A 19397-nucleotide genomic window follows, 5' to 3' on the forward strand; every position below is an offset into this window, starting at 1 on the left:
TGTGTCTGTATACATGTGAAACTAGAAGAGGCGTAAGTGTCGCTTGCCTTGATAACAAAGACATATCCTGGCTCTGAAATGAACGCATATAATAGATCAAAACAGCCATTTCGCTCCCAAAGTCACCGATGAGAAGGAGAATTTGGGGCCTACAGAAAGTAAATGTTTCGTTGTGAAGCATCATTTTATTTTGAAATGTTTGGTTTGTGTATTCTGAAACAAAAAAACAAAACATGGGAAGAATAGCAGCAGCAGGAGTCAGATGACACACTTTTAGACTCCGCCTCCCTGAGCGCCAAAACACAGCAAAACTACTCTTGCTCTTAATTAAGCCACCTGGTTAACTTCGGTATAAAATTCTAAATAAACCTGCCTAAACGGTAGAAGTAACGATCCCGCCGACTGAATGCCAGGAAACGGGTTAACAGCCAGCATCCGGCGGTTAATAAGCCCCGAAGAGCAGCTATCGAGGAGCACTCCGGTAAGTGTGTGTGAACACGTGTTGAACCGGGTTAGCATGGCGAGCTAAGTAGCTAAGCTAATAGGTGACACGAGAGCAGCTGTAGCAAAAACACACTGACGTTTGAAAATCCACGTTACTGCAGTTCAGCTAGTTCAGCTAAAGTCATTAACGTCATTGATAAGTTACATCTGCATCAGTCTGTTTTCTGAAGCTAAGACATATTAGCTTGTACCATGTGGCACAGTTCTGTTCAATGTAGGTGAAGCTAGAGTGCCAGCATCTGATGTTCAAGTTTAATTTAGTTTTTACATTAACTTTATCTTCTCACAATTGATTGACATCAGGTGTTGGTTATAAGACGGTCTTATGAAGTAGTTTGAAGTGTACAAGTAATACATATTTGAAAGTAAAATTGTGCAGTAAGCCGAATAAGCCATGTACAGCACAGCAGCCTCAGTCTTGTGACAAAAACAAACAAACATTCAAAAATAAGAGCTGACAAAAGCATAAAATGCTGTTCAGCCTTCCTTCTTGAGCAGTTTTCTCATCATTATGTTTGATATGTCTGGACATTCGCCAATAACTGAAGTACTGCACTGTGGAGTTATTTCAAGGCTTTAATTTTCTCGGCCTTCTGTAGAGTCCGTTTGATGAACTCGGCCAGCAGATGAACGATGTCCTGGGCGATGGAGGGATCCTGAAGGAGGTGGTCCAATCTGGAGAGGGCCCACCTGTACCTGAAAACGCTTCAGTATTGAGTATTTACAAGTTTAATTTCTTTCTAAAAACTCCCGACGCAGTTTTGCCAAATTTTTATGTCCTGCCGTAAACCTCTCCTCATTCTCCTCCTTCCACAGTCCATTACTCGAGTTTCCTGGAATATTCCGACCGGCCTTTTGAAACCACCACGCACTACAAGTACCCCCAGATGATGAAGTTAGGGAGAGGTCAGTCATTTCTTCGTGCAGGTCTCAATAGAAGTTTTCTACTTTTCTCCTCACAGCTTTTTAAATGGTCATTGAAACAGATGTGACGCTGGCCGGACTGGCGCTGGGTCTGCTGACCATGCGGAAAGGAGAGTTCTCTCGCTTCCTCTTCCAGCCCCAGTATGCCTACGGGGACATGGGCTGTCCTCCGCTCATTCCCGCTGCCGCTGTCATTCTGTACGAGATTCAGATCCTCGACTTCCTCGACTCGAGACAAGTGGACGACTTCATCACGATGAGTCCGGTAGGGAGGCTTCAGGTCACAGTCTGAGAGTGCTGTGAGGTCAGAAGTCACACAACATATTGTTTTCCACTTGACGGCAAATTAATGCTTTTGTCAGACTAAGAGGAGATTTATTAATATTTCCATACACTTATGCATGCAACAAAAAAAATCTTGCTCATGTTATTGTTGCTTGGTTGTGCTCTAGCACCTTGAAACATGTGTTCTAGCTTTTAGCTTATAACATTTTGCTTTTTGTATAACGCAACTTTTTAATCGTGAAAATAAGACGGTAGGATTTCGGTTTGTGTTGTTGGCGACTTACATTCTCTGTCTTCAGGAGGAGCAGAGCACAGTTCCTCTGGCCACGCTCCTCGACGTTGTCGGCACGCAACGCACCTTCGGCAACCGTTGCTTCAACCAAAGCCACTACGACCATGCCAAAGATCTCTACAAAGAGGTAAATCTGGGAAGAGTGTAAACACGCTCCATTTTCAGGTGCTTGTTGCCCTTTTTTGTGTACTCGTAAAGATGGATTCTGTGCTTGGTCAAGGCGACGCTGCTGCTGGGGAACAGGGAAACACGGAGCGATGCGGAGGCGGAGAAGATCAAGACAGCTCTGCTTCCTCTCTATCTGAACCTCTCTCTCACTGAGCTCCGTCTGGACAGCCCGCATAAAGCCCTGAAATATGGCAACAAAGCCCTGGAGATAGACTCTGCCAACACAAAGGCTCTTTTCCGCTGCGGTCAGGTGAGACGGGGAATCCTTTTGTCTTCAAAACCGTCAGATAAACAATCCTCACAGGCTCTTGGAAGTCTTTTTAAGTGTCTGATATTAAAGGTTTTAGGTCGCAAAGGAGGTTAAAAATAGGGACGACAGTAGTGATGACTTTAAATGTCTTGTTTTGTCTGTCCAAAGCCCAAAGATATTCAGTTTAATATGATCTAGAACACAAAAAGCAGCGAAGGGCTGAAAACAGCATTTTCTGCATGGAAAAAATGGTGACTTGGTGACTGTTTCTGTTGATCGACTAATCGTTGCAGCTCTGCTGCCGACTGCTTACTCTCTCGATAACAATTGGTGCATTATTCACACTGATGTCATCGCCATCAGGCGTATCTGGAGCTGTGTGAGTACGAGAGCGCCCAGGGTTGCCTCATGACCGCTCAAGCAAAGAAGCCCTTTGACACCGACATCAACAACCTACTGAGGAAAGTGGCAATGTAAGCTGAACGTACTCACTTCTGCTTATTGTATGCGCGTGTTCGGCGCTTTAGTGGCAGCGTTACCCGAGGCCACAAGTCACTTCGAAGATATTCTATGTGTGTAAACTGTTTCCATATTTCAGATGCTATAGAGGCACCTTGGACAAACAGAAGGAACTGTACGCCAAGATGTTCAACGACTCGAGGGGCAAGTGAAGATGTAAAGATGAGTGAAAAGGTAAGAGATCCTGTCTGTGTGTCTGTCAGGGGTCCAGTTTAACTAACTTTAGGACAGGGTTTGAGCTTTGCCTAAATACTGATCTCATTTCACGTGTTTGTGTGTTGCAGATGACTTTAAGGCTAAAGAACAGCACAATTTCTCTCCACTGCAAATTCTGAAAGTTTAACTTTTTTGTTTTTTTGCACAGGTTATAAAATAATGTTGTACAGCTGTATCGTTATTTCCCTTTTTAAAATAATTAGTTCTTTACAATTCTTGTTTGTTCATTTTGTAGCTCAACAGTTCTGTTTGAGGATGTTTTGCTGGAATTTGCGTTCACCCCGAAAACCTAAATGTGACGGCTGGAAGAAGATTTGCATGAACAGTCGCGGGGAATGTTGAGTTCTCTATGATGATGCGCCTCCTTAGATGCTCTTTATAAAGACGGTTTGCTGGAGTGTTACATGCACCGGGTCTGATCACTCTCGAGGTATTAATGATAAACAAATTCAATGTTTGTAAAGATATCCTGTTTTTTTTTTTTTATGGAAATTGTACATTTTCACGATCTGTTATTCTTAAAATGAATCTTGACACTTGGCTCCTGTTTGATTTAGAAGATGATTGAATTCCTGTTCCTACAGAATTTGTTCTCGGGGTTGAAATAAATGGCCTCAGATGTAGAAATGATGGTTGTATATAAATTGCTTTGTTTATCTGGTGACAAAGGGATGCATCGTGAGTGTTTGTGGCAGATAAATAACAGAGGACATGGCCAATAAGTTTCTTTCCAGCAGTTTGTGCATTTAACATGCCGTCTTCTGGACTTCATCGATGCACCTCAGCGGCGTGGTTGTGGTTCACTTCGGTTTCTTTGGTCCCACATGAGATTTGTCTCACAGCGACGTAAAAGCAAAGTGAGTCTGCGTGGTTTAATAAGTACATTTTGGTTAAAGGGCTGCTAGTTGTTGTGTGTACCATGAAACAGCAGGGGGCACACTTTAAGCAACCTGTTCATGAGAAATGTTAAAGTCGGGCTTTGGTGGAAAAAGTCTGAATTCAACAAAGATGTGAGATAGACTCGTTAAAATAGGAACACTGTAAATGTTGAAGTTAATGTCCAGCAGACTTCTTGAATTTACTTTATTCCATGATGTTTTCCAGACCTACTGTAAGTAGCCACCATCTCCCTCTTCTAGCAGTTGCTCTACTGTCCTCATTAACTGCCATATTATGTGTATATTTGGCACAGTGCAGCAGAGTCTGAGGGTGATTCGTAGTAACTGGACGGACGGAGGAGTGGCGGGAGGTAAGGTGATGGGGGGGGGGGGGGATCAGAAGTGCGGCCGGGCAGATGGAGGAGCAGAAAAATCAGATTGACCTCTCTGGCTAATCCGCTTGTCACGGTGTGCGAGTGCTGCACCATTATCTCCCAGCATATGGCCAGCAGGTCGTGCTCTGGTAAAGACTGAGTGGACACAGACAGACGGGCACAATGGCCTCCAGACTCGCCTGCTACCTTCATCTCAGGTGAGGAAGGAGAGCCGGCGTCTGCGTAATCCTTCTCATTTGTTTAAATGTGTGTGAAGCTGCGCTCTCTGACACGTGTTGCTGGTTTAGTGTGAATGTTAGTAGTAGAGAAATAAAAGGCATTTGTTCCACATTCAGGTGCTGATCTTTTCTTACATTTTCAGCAACACCTGGGAATTTGTAGTTCACTTTGATGTCTGGTGAAACATGCATCACGCAATGTTTTCTGACTTGTATGTAGTGTTTTTAGTTTGAGGGTGTGATATTATGTGCTATAAGTTTGCTGCGATGAACACTATCCAGAGATTTTTGTTTTAAAACTAGAGGTGCATGATAGGAGTACATAACTGAGGTATTTCTGGTTTGTATGTACCACATTTACCTGACAGCTGTATTGTTAACAGGTACTTTGAAATATGATTAAACGAGCATCTGGACCATCTATTAAAAATGGATCAATTAACACATTACTGATTTACGACACCGTTCTTCACAACGATGAGTGCTTTGGATGATTATTCATTTCATTTCACAGGATTGCACTAAGTTATTATGTCATGTTTCATATTGCAGTGTTAGTTGTTTGCAACTTTGAAAGCCGCAAGCTGATACTTTGAGTAAAAAAGAAAGGCCTGTATTGAAGCCACCTTTACTTCTTTCTTGTTTTTGGTGCTTTTTTTGCTTTCAGCAAGTAAAAATCCTGATCATTTGCATTAACTTTGACCCTCAAGCATCTCCGGGTTTGTTGTTTGTTTTTTGTCTAACTGTCCAAAAAAAGTGTGAAAGCATGTTTATGCAGTAGACTGTGCACTTAATAAGCAGATGCATTATGTCAAGCTAGACAGAAAATGGTGTGAAAACACCCTCCAAAAATCCTTAGTTCAGAAATAGCATCCAGCATTGCGCCAGGAAGTAGTCTGTACCACCTTCGGGCAGCAGGGGGCGCCACGCCAGCCATTAGCCGTTGCCCCTTGTGGTTTCAGCCAATCCCTGCGCGGTGTCGTATCTGTAATCCAGCCCCCGTCCTGCCTCGCAAACACTCAAGTTGTGCAGAAAGACGAGAACAGAAGAAGAAGGAGGGAGGAGAGTTAGGTGTCAGAATGAATCGGCAACATAACAGTCCCGCGATGGAACGCGTTGAAAGATAGCTCGAGTGCCGATCAGCGAGGGAGTGCATGTCGGCTGTGTGTGAAGCAGAGGACGATAGAAGACGAGGAGGAGAAACATGAGTCGGCAGCAGCAGCAGTCCCAGGGAGTGGTTTTAACGGGTTACCACAGTAACGCGGAACTGTTGCCCAAAACTGGACCCAGCTGTGCGTCAGCCCAGGACCACGAGCCCCCCGTGCCCAGGTGCGACATGTGCGCGCGCGTGTATGCGAGTGTGTGTGTGTGTGTTGGAATAACGAAGGCAGTTGCAGCTAAACGTGTGCGTGTCAGAGAGCAAAGGTCGCAGTGATCGTGTTATTTTCTTCATGTTTCTACTTGAGAGCTGATCAGAATATGTTTTGAATGAAAGCCACCATGCTTCAGTGTGTAAACGTTTTATTTTCCATGATGGGGCAAACTCCGCCCTAGCTTGGCCTCTGGCTTTAGTTTTTCCTTTATTCCTGATCGGCTGGTTAACCTTGACTTTATTTATACTCGTCCAGATTTTGCAAGGTTGCCTAATATCTAACTCTTCTGCTCCACCGCAGGTCTCATGACAGTCAAAGGGAGAACCGGTGTTCTCAATCAGTTTTTAGTGACATTAAATAGCCACCAGGTTGTTGTTGAAAGAGTATTCAATTAGTCAACCAACAGGAACTGAACCAGCAACTGTTTTGACAAGTGATTAATCATTTAGTCAAAGTATTGGGAAAATAAAAGTTGTGACCTGGTGATGGTGCTAGAGAAAATATTAAGGGGATCACCAAAGTGATTATGATTCATCCTCTGGGGAGCACGACTGTCTGTACAAAACCTCATGGCAAACCATCTGACAGTTGAACGTTGCCAACCCTGGAGCCATGATGCTAGCGCGGCTAAAACTATTACAATGTAAGATCAGTGTGAACACAAGAATTTAAACGAGCAACACGGACAAACTAATGATGTTGGTTAGTCCGTGTGCGTCTGTGTGTTTGCTAATCTCTGATTTATGGTTTTGTCAAACCGTTCTGTAGCTGGATGAAGGTAAATGATTAACTCCTGGGAGTCCGTGTGTGTGTGTCTGCCAGGTTTTAATCTGCTTCTAAGTTAAACAAATCTTCTCTAGTACTTTAGAAAACACAGACATTTTTTCCATTCCTCACAAATGAAAACATTTCGTTTGGTGAGAAAAGAAATGAGAGGACAGCATGTCTCTGCAGGTTTCATCACACAGTGCTGTGTCGAGATCCTACTGGGAGGAGGGGAGAAAGCAGAGGAGATGGTGCCATGATAACAGAGAAAACGGGTGAAATACCAAGTAGAAAGGAAAAGGAAGGACACAAGTCCCCGGCAAGGTGTAGGAGGAGAGGAAATGGATGAAAGGGAAGTGGGAAAGAAAATAGATTGGCGGAGGAAGGAGAGGAGGAAGTAAAGTGTTAAATGTGTGTGTGTGTGTGTGTGTGTGTGGGGCAGGAAGTCAGCTGTGGTATGTGGCCTTGGCTCTGCGTGAACCCTCAGTGTAATGCTCCGCTGATAATTCCAAATTAATTAATGTAGAACATCAACTCGATGTTGTTCAGCCTGCCCTCCTGACTGCCTTCAAACTATTCCTTTCATGTCCTAATAGTCTGATAATGAAAAGTAATCAAATAGTTTGATTTAGTATATTTGAAACATAATTGTTGACTGAACTGCTTCCATTTTGTAGTGACTTGGATGTCTAATTGAGAAATCTTTCACAAGTTTTTGTTTTAATTCACTTTTTTAAAGGTTTTTAAACGTCGGTCCACATGATGTCGCTACGTATGTTTTTAAATGTGTGACCGTCTTCAAAGGTAAATGGAAACTGAACCAATTGTTAATTTGCAGAGACCTGAAATGTGCTTTTTCCTCACTAACGGCTGACTCATCCAGCGTCAGCCGTTAGTGTGGTGGGGGCCCAACTTTTAACAGCCCCACTGACAAATATTTAGCTGTGTTTGGATAATTGAGACTGAACTGAGGATTGTTGAGTGGGTGAAAGAATGATAGCAACCTTCCAGCTTGATTCGGCATGGGACACAGCAACCACAGAGCGGCTACACCATCAGTCAGTTGTACTAAAATAACTGCTAAAGGGCTGAGGTTCTACCCAGAATCAATTGCTTCTGAACAGCCCTTTTTGGGAGATTGTTTGGGGTTGTTCAAGGGTTCTTTGTGACATAAAGAGCTCCGTTAGGAACCCTTTACATCCAAAGAACCTTTTTTGGTAGCAAGAGTTCTTCAAGGATGTTGAAATCACACAACGGAACTGATACAACCCTAAAAACTGACACTGAACCAGGATTGTTGTGCCCCGGCCCTTTAGGGTTCTAGATGAACCCTGGGAATTTCAAAAGGTTCTCGGTAGAACCCATTGAGTGGCTTGTAGAAGAAACCCGTGGAATCTTAAAGGGGACTTGGTAGAACCCTTTGGGTGTGTTCTTGTTGGCATTGCTAGAAGGTTGAGTGGTTTTGGATATAACCTCAGGAGAGGTGAGACGTTGGCGTCTGGGCAGGCGGGGTTAAATAGTGTAGGAACACTGACCAGGTGTTCCCAATGAGGGTGCTGGCACTTCAGCTCCACCCAGCCAAGGACACACACACACACAGTGCCAGGGCAACAGGCCTTTGGTTGTGTGTGCATGATTTCTGGATGTTTCTGTTATTGTTTTGTTGTCTTGGGCACCATAAGCCCAGTGCCATATCGTTCCATTATATTCTGGTGAAGGCGAACATCTCTAAGGCTGATTTTCTAAAACGAGGCAACTTTCACCAAAACAGTCTAGTTTGATAAATAGCACTACAGGTAAGAGGAAACGTATGTATTTATGATTTTTGGGTGAGCCGTCCCTTTAAGGCCTCCCATGCAATAACTATTAAAGGCATGCCATATGTGTCACAACACTAGTTTACTGTGTGCTGAGATGAGCTGGCTGTGTGAGAGCTGCTATTCTTAGTCCCGGCTGACCAACTGGGAATTCAATATACTGCGGGCTCGTCCGTCGGTCTGACTATCTGACCGTATAAGCGATCTCTCTCTCTCTGTTGTCATGTCATCGCAACATGACTGAATCAAAGCAAAGATCAAATCTGTCTTTTTAAAACATTGCTGCATACACTTCTCTTTACAGGGCACAACACAACCGGTTATGATCCAGGGATGTTTTTATGATAGCTGCTGGTATGAGGAATCTATCACGTCACTGGTCAACAAGGTGCAAAGTGCACAGCAATAAGGCTATTAGTTTTGTTGTGGCATGTCGGTCAGATTTTGACGTGTGTTTAGAAATTTGTGCCAACCGATCACAATGTTTTCTGTCTTTCTAACTTCTCTGTCTCTGCCGCCACCCGTCTGTGTCTCTCGTAGCCGCCGGACAGGCCACTACACTGTTCAACAGAACCAGAGCGCACAACATGGAGACAGACCTGGCCCTTCCACTATCGACAGCGCTACGAAAGCCACCAGCACTGACCCACCAACAGTACTCACGTACCCCAGGTCTCAGCCCTCCTGCAGCCCTAAAGCAGGCTCCAGCCCCAGACACAGTCCCAACTCCAGGTCCAGACCGCGGCCACCGTGTCAGCGCTGCAACTCTCAGGTAGGCCCAGCGTGATGTGAGGAATGTGTGGTCGTGCCTCACTGGTGAGCAGATCTCTTCTGCACTCAATGAAACGGTGTCCACTGTACTGTGTTCTGCTGTCTTTAGTCTCTGAAAGTTTATATTTACAAATTGCACTGCTGCTGCATATGATTTAAAATGGCAGATAACTACGAAAGAAAACAGTTGTCACCATTCAGACGACGATGCAAAATCTTTATTTAACAATACATTTCAACAAATAATGTATAGTTCTGTTACTAAATTATTAATGGGACTAATAATAATGCTTGTATGTTCATTACCAGCCCAGTATTGCTGTGCTTCATTGTACTCGGTGGTGTTTGGGGTTCACAGGCAACAACCTTTTCTACTGTTGTGCTAACTCGGGATAAGAATGTCTGCCGTAAATGTCTAAATCGTAACGGTTAACATTTTCCAGGGGGTTTGTTTGGCAGCACGTACAATTGTTGTCCCTCCATTTGTTTAAAGTAATTCACGGCTCTCTGGGAGGCTGTACTTTCAGTCTGAGCAGTGATTGCTCCGAGAGTGAGCGTGGGCTCAATAACAGCACGGAGACTCGGTAGTAAACCAACACATTTACTCAAATGAAATGCCTTTTTTGGAAAAGCAGAGGGAACTGGAGAAACATGCTCTAATGTCTATTTAAATTCCAGGTGTTTTATGTAATGTGTGTGTGTGTGTGTGTGTGTGTGTGTGTATTGGAGAGAAGCACAGCCAGTTTCAATTGAGACGGCTGTGTTTTTTCTCATATTTGCATCAAATCTGATCAACAGCTCCTGCCCAGGACAGAAACAAGATATGAAAACAGGAATGGGAACTTGAAACTAAATGGTGAAATCTGTGTATATGTCTCTTTGCGTATCTTCGCATGTATCGCAGGACTCTCTGGACGAGCTGGAGATGGACGACTATTGGAAGGAGGTGGAGAATATCACCCGCTCAGGAGGAGAAGCGGGGAGGGGAGAAGGGGAAATACAAGAGGAGGAGCAGCAGAAAATTCCTGAGGGTAGGATACACCGTGTCCATGGATAGACCTCAAAGAGACGCATGTTTCCCCTGTTCTTTCATCTGTTAGTGTACATAGACACATTGTGTAGTTTTATTCTTGATTTAGAGCGTTCTTCTTTCAGAGATAATGTAGTGTCGGAGTTTGATCATTGGCAAGTTTGGGCATGTGCTTCCAAACATGGCAGATATACGAGACGATGGGCCCCTGAGCACAGACGTGTACAATGGAAAAGGTAGAACAGAGAAGTGGAACGACCCGGAGAGACCGTTATCAAATATAAATACGAGCGGTTTATCAAAATCACACTGCCAGCTCAGACTTGTGCATTCTCGCTTTGCATGAGCGGTATGTGTGTATTTATATTTAGCCTGTTTATGAAGACTATTGTTCTCTGGAGCAAACGCAGACTTCCTGTATAGAATGTTTGTCCTGCTCCGTCTGTGGTTACACCTTTCCCTTTCCTGCACCTGTAGAATTGTGTCTCGCATGCTAATAACTGAAGACTTTTGTCATCTTTCATACCAGGCTCCCCCTTTCTTTCATTTTAAGTCACAGAATTGTGATAGTGATGTACCATCTCAGGAATCCCCCCCCCAAACAAATCAAAAACAAAATCCTTTTTTTAATCTTCCTCTCATTTTCTCTTTCAGAAGGGGAACAGGAGGAGGCGTGGCTTACAGAGGCGGGACTAGCGCGGCTGTTTGATGATTCACTGGCAGCTGACCAGGATCAGGTGTCAATCGTCTGTCCCTTATTTAAATACCAAGTCTAGGTTGAGTCATAGTTTATCAGTTTCATATTTGCAGTTCACACCTCTCAGTGAGCATCAACTGTACTGTTTACTTATGCCGTGCTTTGAACCTGCTTATGTGAGTAAGAATGACAAAAAGAGTCTGAAGAAGGCATCAGATATACTGGATAGACGTTAAACTTATTGACTCATGCGTCGGTCTGATTGATTGACTGACAGGAAGAAGACAACGCAGTGTTCCTGTCCACACTGACCAGATCGCAGGTGGCGGCGGTAGAACGCCGCGTGACGTCGCTACAGCAGACGTTGCTGCGGCGGCGTAACCGGCAGCACGTTCCTGATGTTAGGGATATATTCAGACCTCCTGAAAAGGTGAGGGGATGCACGCACACACACGCACGCACGCGCGCGCGTGAAGATTAGTGAAGATTAGTTGAGGGGTATTGATCTTCTCATCAATCGGTGTATCTGATCAGTGTATTTCCCAAAATGTAGATTGCCGTTTAAAGTTTCTTTTCTTTTCAGAATTGTGTTAATTGAGTTCTGTCACAGTAAGCGGTGAAATCATGTCAGATAATTGTCATGAAAAAGAACTTGATACTGTTTTTACCCTTCATGCTTTGAACATCCCACCACAATACACAGAAATGACACATTTCCTTTTTTTTTTTTAACCACAAAGGAAGTGGTCACAACTTCTTTTAGATGTGCGCTTGTTGTCACTTCTCCAGTCTGGTGGCAATCAGTAACCGATTACCAAGCAGTTCTTTACACCACCAAATCCCAACTCCTTGACTGCAAAAGTCCTTCAATGCTCTGAACTGACTGGATTCATATTAAAAGTATATGTACTTATACTAATTTGGGTACAAGTATTACTGCTACTCCAAAACTACTCCTGTCAGCAGAATACACTGTTTTGAACCAAGAGTCGTGCACATTTCTTCACTTGGGCACACAGTTTGTCCACTAATTAACAGACAAGATAATATGTAACATGAAAGATGTAACGAGGGGGGGGGTGTGTGTGAATATGTTCCTGGTTGAACATTACTCTGCGTGCTGCACAGTTATGTGTCTGTTATCTGCCGCAGGATGAGGAGCCGAGTAAACTCAAAGAGGGAAGCGAGAATGGACAAAAAGATGTCACTTCAGCTGGTGCGTGCACACACACACACACACACGTAAAGTGTGAGTCACCATAGAGAATGACCAACTGAGGCCCAAATAAACATCTGCCTAGCAACTCACACACGCGCATCTTGGAAATAATCGAGCAGAAATCGTTAGAAGTGATCTGTTATGTGATACAATACAGCACAAGTGTGTGTAGATGTTTGTAGGAAGGGCTGTTTGTGGCTACTATAAAATGGTCTAATATTTTCACCATTTCAGATCTTCACAACCTCAGAATGATTAACTTGTATATATAGTACATCACTTTAAAAAGTAAAACTGTCTGGCGTCATCCACCAATAGAGAAGTTGTATTCACAGCAGGCCTCTTTTCTTCCTCTTTGTGCTGCAGTTACTTAAACACTGTTGCACTAACGAGAGGAAGACTCATTTAATTGTCTGTCTCTGTGTTTATACCACTGCACTTTGCCTACAGTGCGGAAAGACATTTGTACTTCACCTCTTGTGTGGTCGTGATCTGTCATTTCTTCTTGTGCGTGTCTCAGCAGAAGCCGAGACGGAACTGAACGTCGAAGTGGCGTTTTCAGAGCAGGCACTCACTTACAGGGACAACCACCAAAGGTTAAAGGTCACCACGAGCCCGAACTCTCCTGACGACAAACTACCAGTGAGTCACATACCTGCACACGGAAGGCTATGTGCACCTTCACTTCCTCAGCTGTGTGCCACTTTGAAGGCTCTTTGCATTCTTTAGTGCCGGGTCATGTTAGAGCTTGTATTGATAACGTATTAATTGGTGTGGGTCAATGATTACCAGAGATAGCAGAAAGACATCTGTCAACGAAAAATGAAGAACTTCACAGCACAGGATTATTTCTTTTTTTTTATTGCTCACTGCCCACGTTTAGGTGTGAAAAAATGTCTTTGTTGCAGCTAAATGTAATGTATGTAATGTCTTAAAATAGTTGGGTAATAGCTGTGGTTTGTCTCGCAGTTTTACAACCAGACAAGTATCTACTTCATGACCAATGGTTTTACTTAATGCTCGATCTACATGACAACAGCTGGCGTTGAAAATGCTATTAAGTTATAGTTTAGTCAGGTTTTATTGTGTTGCCCTGTAATGTAATAACAGGATATAGAGCAGATCAATTGAATCCAACAGACATTAGAATATTGTATGTACAGTTAGTCTTTCACTTACAAGTTGAGAGCAGAAAGCTGCATTAGTGTGCGAGTAGCTTGAGTGTCTGTAGTGACATCTGGTGGTTGAAGCTGGTATAACAGATGAAGTCCAGAGTGTTCATGAAGGTCTATATAGTCACTTCACATGCATTTCATTCAATTCAGTATGACACAGCCCACATTCAGTGTTCAATGTAACAGTAAATTCAGTCTGAAATGAATTTGGCATGGTGTTTACCTTTTAATGGCGTCTCCACAGTCACTGTTACTCTCTGTCTCCCTCTGCCGTCGTCTTTCCTCTCCAGAACTTTAAGCTGCTCCGAGACAAAACGGGTCAGACCAGAATAGGAGATCTGTCTCCTCTGGATATGAAAAAGGTAAGTAAGGGGAATGTGTTAGGACGAGATATTATGATCTGTGGATGCATTCGTGTCTGTTTATTTCATGATTTATTATTTTATGACGTCTGTATGAGACGAGCAGCCCTATAAGAGATTAGTGCGTTGAGTTGTGCCTAAAACCAGTCACTATTTATAAGCATTGTCTTGTATATATATTTCTGTCTGTTTGCAATGTTCTTTCAGGTGCGAAGACTTGTGCTTGTGGAGTCGACTGCTCTGTTTGACACTGCTGGGATAGACCTGAAGGCGCACAAAGCTGTCAAAGTTAAGACTAAAGGTAAACACACACACACACACAATACGCAAATTGAGTAAAAACAGCAAGTAAGAGCTTTACGCAAACACAAGAAAGAAATACAAACTAAACTGAAATGTTTCCAGGTAAACATGTGCAGCTAATGTGGTGTATGAAGATGTGTGTGTGTGTGTGTGTGTGTGTGTGTGTGCAGAAAGTGGTCTTTTTGGTGTTCCCCTTGCCACTCTATTGGATCTGGACCAGAGGCGGGCTGCTGGGACCAAAGTGCCATTCATACTGCAGAGGGTGAGTGAGCAGACCAGCCAGTCACATTGTCAGTCTGAGACACGGACGATTCAGCGTTACAGCTACGATGAGAGGAAATCTTATAACAGGAATCGATAGAACAGCAGCTATATGTCAATGCATCCTACTTACTTTAAACACAATGCAACCGGAATCTAAAGTCTGTGCGACTGACTTTACCTTTTCTACATGAGATGTTTTACCTTTACACTGTTTTTCAGAAGTCACGTGATCCATTGATGTTTTTCTTCCCTTAAATAATTACAATTTTAAGACAAAAAGACTAAGTCAAACACCAAATGTATTATTTACATTTCAAATAGTTTTGGCCCCAAAAGAAGAAGAATTAATGAATAAAACGTACGTTTAGTCTATGTTCCCACAGTGTTACATGCCAGGAGAGAATACTGTCGAACAACTTTTCCCCTCAAATAAGCTTCCCTTTTTTTATTTTTTTTGTGCCAGAAAAGCACAAGTGACCCTCAATCATTATTGAACCACAACAGAGCTTCTATTTGGGCTCTAAATATTTTGGGTCGCCGTTTTTTTCCTTCGGCCCTCTGCAGTCTACTCGGTATTTAGATTGAAGAGGTTTAAACTGTGATTCGTCAGTATGTTCAGATGATATTCCAAAAGTGCTAACGCTACACCAACCTTCTGTTTCTATTGTGACTTTTTGAGAATAGCTTTGCTTAACCAACACAACGTATAAATATTCCAGCTTGATTTAGGCATTATCGTGCACTTGACACTGAAACAGGAACTTGTTCCTCTTAAAATCTGCACACATTTTGTTGCTACGCCTCCCGTTTATTTGACCAATGACTGGTCATTTCTTCTGTTCTTAGTCAGCTGTTGCTCAGAGGGATCTTTGTCTCTTTCTGCACTCTCAGTTGTCAGTCCGGTGAATCCATTGTGCCGCGTTTTGTTCTCCATGTACAAAACAAACCCTTCATGCAAAATAACATCTATTTGTAAAGAGAACTTTCTGCGATCTAAAATCATGAAAGATATTAAAAATATACAGAAAAGTACCCAAAAACCCAAACTATTTCTGTCTCTCTCTCATTCCTAGCTTATTAGTCATATTGAGGAGGAAGGATTAGACACAGAGGGGCTGCTACGGATCCCTGGAGCGGCCATCAGAGTCAAGGTGGGTTCAAGCATTTCAGCGCCACCTCTACAGACACATGCGTTTGTAGCGTTTTAAAGAAAGGTTGATCCTTGTGGTAGATGAAGCAGTGAAACAATCTTGCCTGTGTGTATCTGTCCCAAATCCAGTCCCTGTGTCAGGAGCTCGAGTCCTCTTTCCACGACGGGGTGTTTCAATGGGAACAGTTGAAGCAGCACGACGCTGCCAGCCTTTTGAAGCTGTTCATCAGGGAGTTACCCCATCCGTTGCTGACTGTGGAGTACCTCAACGCGTTTATTGCCGTCAACAGTACGTTCGTTAAAGTGTTCCGCTTAATCGCGAGAGCTTTAAAGCCATGTTTACTTGCATTCAGCATTTTCTGTGCATGCGTGTGTTTTACAGAGCTCCCCACAAAGAAGCAGCAGTTGCAGGCTTTGAACCTGCTGGTCCTCTTGTTACCTGAGGCCAATCGGGATACCTTGAAGGTAAATGCACACAGCTTCATGTTTCACTGCAGTAGATAAGAAACAGTTTGACTATTTCTGTTGTAAATTTCTGTTTTCGTCCTCTAGGCTCTCGTGGAGTTTTTCCAGCGTGTGATTGACCACCAGGGCAAGAATAAGATGACTCTCAACAATGTCTCCGTGGTCATGGCTCCCAACATCTTCATGTTCAAAGGCTTTCGATCCAAGGTGACAGAGCAACAGGAGTTCTCCATGGCAACTAGCACAGCCAACATCGTCCGGCTGCTGATTCGATACCAGAATCTTCTCTGGACGGTAAGTATCACAAAGAGCCCTCGGGCTTGACGCATGCAGCCATTCAAGTCACCACTGTAAACAAACTGATGCAGTTACTCCCAAAATCGAATGGCACAGTGTGTACTAAGGGTATAAAACCTCCCGTATGTGTGTGTCTTATATCCAGATCCCCAAGTTCATTATGACCCAGGTCAGACATCAAAACATGGAAAGCCATCGGAAACAAAATAAAGAGAGAGCTGTGAGAAAGCTGCTGAAGAAGATTACCACCGACAAACCCTCTGATAAAGCTGTCCCTGAGGTGAGTTTTATTCATGTTGTTTATTCATGTTTTTAATGTTATTTATTTATCTATTCATTTATTTGTTTGTGTGTTTATGTCAGTGTCATTTTTTTAAATAAATCCTTGTTAATAATCCTGCTAAGAAATGTGCAATTTTGCGATTGACAGTAAGTATTTTGATTCATTAAACAACGTAACACCTGCTGCACATTATTGTGTATTGTTATTTAGGACTACATAATAAAAAGCATTGATTCAAATTAAAGGATTTAGTTAAATCACATCTACATATAAATAGTAAGACACAAAGAAAAGAGCAGGAAGTCCACATTCTTGTTGTCTGAAGTCTCTTGTGAGTGTCTGTGTGATGGGGACGGTGTTTATTCATGGCGGTGTGATTGACCGTATGTTTTCCCGGTCTCTCTCCGTCTGTGTCTGCAACCAGGAGAGTTCGCAGGGATTCATTCGAGTTCAAGCACCACAGTTCAGTAAAGTGTCCATGGCAGTTCAGCTCACTGGGGAGTTGCAGGCTGCGGATGTGTTAACCCGCTTCCTCAGCCAGGACAGGTAATGTGTACGCATACAGTACTCGTACAAATACACACACAGTTTCTTGTTTGTACGAAACCTGGCCTCTCTCTTCGTGTCGCCTTCACGCTTCCTCTTTATTTTTGTCCTCCCAGTTCAGTGGCTGTGAAACCGGAAGAGCTGTGTCTCTACGAGATTGGTGGCAACATCAGTAAGTCCTGCTCCTATTACAACAATGTTTAGATGTTGTATATTCTCTGCTGATTACCCAGCTAGTGAGCCACGAGGCGTAACGGTGAATAAATGTCTCTCTCCGCCGCTCATCTTTGTGTGTCGTCCCTCAGAGGAGAGATGTCTAGATGGTGAAACGTATATGAAAGACCTCTTCCAGCTCAACCCCACAGCAGAATGGGTCATCAGAGCCGCGCAGCGATAAAGTCCTTCCTACCATCGTGCTCTGCTGGATAATGGACTGCTCCAAATTGTCCCCACCGTGTCCCACTGAGAAGAGACATCTGTGGTTTTGCTTGGGTTTACATTAACTTAGACCTTTCCACCCTGCCTTATGCGACATGTATAAATGTTGGGCCTGGCGTACCACTAGCATAAAGTTTCCGACAGCTGTCCGGAGGAAAGAAAGCCACTTGACTTTAACATCTCTGGAGGCCTGACAAACCACTTTTGTACCGTGGAGGAAATATACCGTTTCTCCCAGTTTGTCACTGCACTTAAGCCACAACATTGTGATTCTTAATATTACGTGACACTGTAAGTATTGCAGTCGTGTTCTGTGATTTATTGCCACTAATCACTTTGTTGTGTCTGCAGTAATGAGCTGAAATTATAAAGTTTCGGACAATAAATAGACGTATAAATTCTATTGAATCATGACTGAATTACATAACATAAAAATATACCAAATTTTGAGAACACTGGCTTTTATTTATATATATATATTATTAAAAGTCCTAAAAAGTAAGTATGTGGTCCCATTATCGAATGTGACTTTATCAACGTTCAACCCGGGAGGGATGAACGTTGGAGTGAATGTTCGGGGGTCCAAAACTGGTTGGGAGACTCTGAGATGGGAGAGGCGACGAAGTACTACTGTACCGTGAGATATATGCGAGGGAGGGTGACGCCGAAACAATTTATAATGATGACGTCACCGACGGCTAACCAGGGCACGCAATGATGACATCACTGTTTTTAACGCTACATTAATATTGCTGTACATTATAACTTTATAAACCGTTGATGTTGGAGTGTGTTACATATATAGCCTGTGTTTTTAGGCATGGAAGTCATAAATTGCCGATTTAGTTTTCTACCAAAGTATTGATAATTTTAAAGATATGTAAATTGCTGACTGATTAAATTGCCTTCTTCAGTGATCTCACATGATGGGTTCCAAAAGTATGTGGATGCCAATACTTTGGCTGATGTTTGGCTCTGTACTCTTCACAGGATATCTGTTGATACAGTTTCACAGTTTCCACAGCCTGTGGAGGATCGTATCTGCACCACAAAGTCAAACTGATATCTCTCTCGTGGAAAGCTGTGGTCACACTGTTTGAAAATGTTTTGAACTGAGTCACTCCCTGCCTTGTATTATCTTGTTCACTGTGAATATTTGTTCCCCTTAAAATAATGTCTGTCTTATTATTGCCTCTGAAATGACCACTAAAACAGCCTGTAAATAAAAGTGCAGTTATTAACTACCACGTCTGCTGACTTTGAATACAATTGTGTGTTTTTTAAGTTTTCTCATTTCTGTCATCCTCGATAATCTCCGCTGTCAGATGTACAGACCTCCCTACACTAACTCCCCTATTAGGTAGCTGACAGCCCTGATCATTTCCTGTGTGAATGAATGGCCCCAGTAGGTCAGAGTGCTAATGCTTTTAGTGGGGCTTATAAAGCCTGAGCCAAAGTGCACTGGTATACTATCTGAGACAGACACCAGATTTAACGGAGCATAGTCCACTGTCCTTGTCGAAGCAGTTGAAGTGGGGCTTGACTGCAGTGGTCATGTGGTGTTTTGGATTGAATTGTGTAAACTATTATTCATGCTGAAAATTATCTGTCTTAATCTCAAACATTCTGACTGCTCTTGAAATTACAGCTATCAAGTCTGTGGTTATTTGTGAAAAAGAGTTGCATGTTTCTGCAGTTAAGTTAGATATACTGCCATTATAAATACATTGGTTACAACTTTTAAAGCCTTCCTACAGCTTGCATTTAATATGGTAACAGTATAATGAATTCTC

The 19397-nt window shown here is 43.0% G+C and overlaps 2 protein-coding genes across 3 annotated transcripts; both read left to right on the top strand.

The window, feature by feature from the left end:
* Positions 1-406: 406 nt before the first annotated feature.
* On the top strand, positions 407-3530 carry fkbp6 (FKBP prolyl isomerase 6; the record flags this gene model as incomplete). Its single annotated transcript, XM_079290361.1, has 9 exons — positions 407-481; positions 1104-1221; positions 1321-1410; positions 1491-1693; positions 2013-2132; positions 2226-2423; positions 2787-2896; positions 3022-3116; positions 3227-3530. 8 exons carry the CDS (start codon positions 407-409, stop codon positions 3092-3094), a joined length of 987 nt encoding a protein of 328 aa, XP_079146487.1. The 3' UTR covers positions 3095-3116; positions 3227-3530.
* Positions 3531-5702: 2172 nt separating this feature from the next.
* arhgap18 (Rho GTPase activating protein 18) lies at positions 5703-18838 on the top strand. Of its 2 annotated transcripts, none has more exons than XM_079290359.1 (18): positions 5703-5978; positions 9145-9376; positions 10280-10406; positions 11060-11142; positions 11380-11532; positions 12255-12318; positions 12845-12963; positions 13787-13858; positions 14066-14159; positions 14332-14423; positions 15499-15576; positions 15705-15864; positions 15958-16040; positions 16128-16334; positions 16483-16617; positions 17045-17166; positions 17283-17338; positions 17472-18838. In XM_079290359.1, the coding sequence occupies exons 1-18, from the start codon at positions 5854-5856 to the stop codon at positions 17561-17563; spliced, it is 2094 nt and encodes a 697-aa protein (XP_079146485.1). In that variant the 5' UTR covers positions 5703-5853; the 3' UTR covers positions 17564-18838. The 2 variants fall into 2 exon arrangements, with proteins under 2 accessions (XP_079146485.1, XP_079146486.1); XM_079290360.1 differs by lacking the exon at positions 5703-5978 and adding an exon at positions 8936-8983.
* The last annotated feature ends 559 nt before the right edge of the window (positions 18839-19397 follow it).

This window comes from Melanostigma gelatinosum, assembly GCF_949748355.1.
Source record: "Melanostigma gelatinosum genome assembly, chromosome: 19".
Taxonomy (NCBI): Eukaryota; Metazoa; Chordata; class Actinopteri; order Perciformes; family Zoarcidae; genus Melanostigma; species Melanostigma gelatinosum.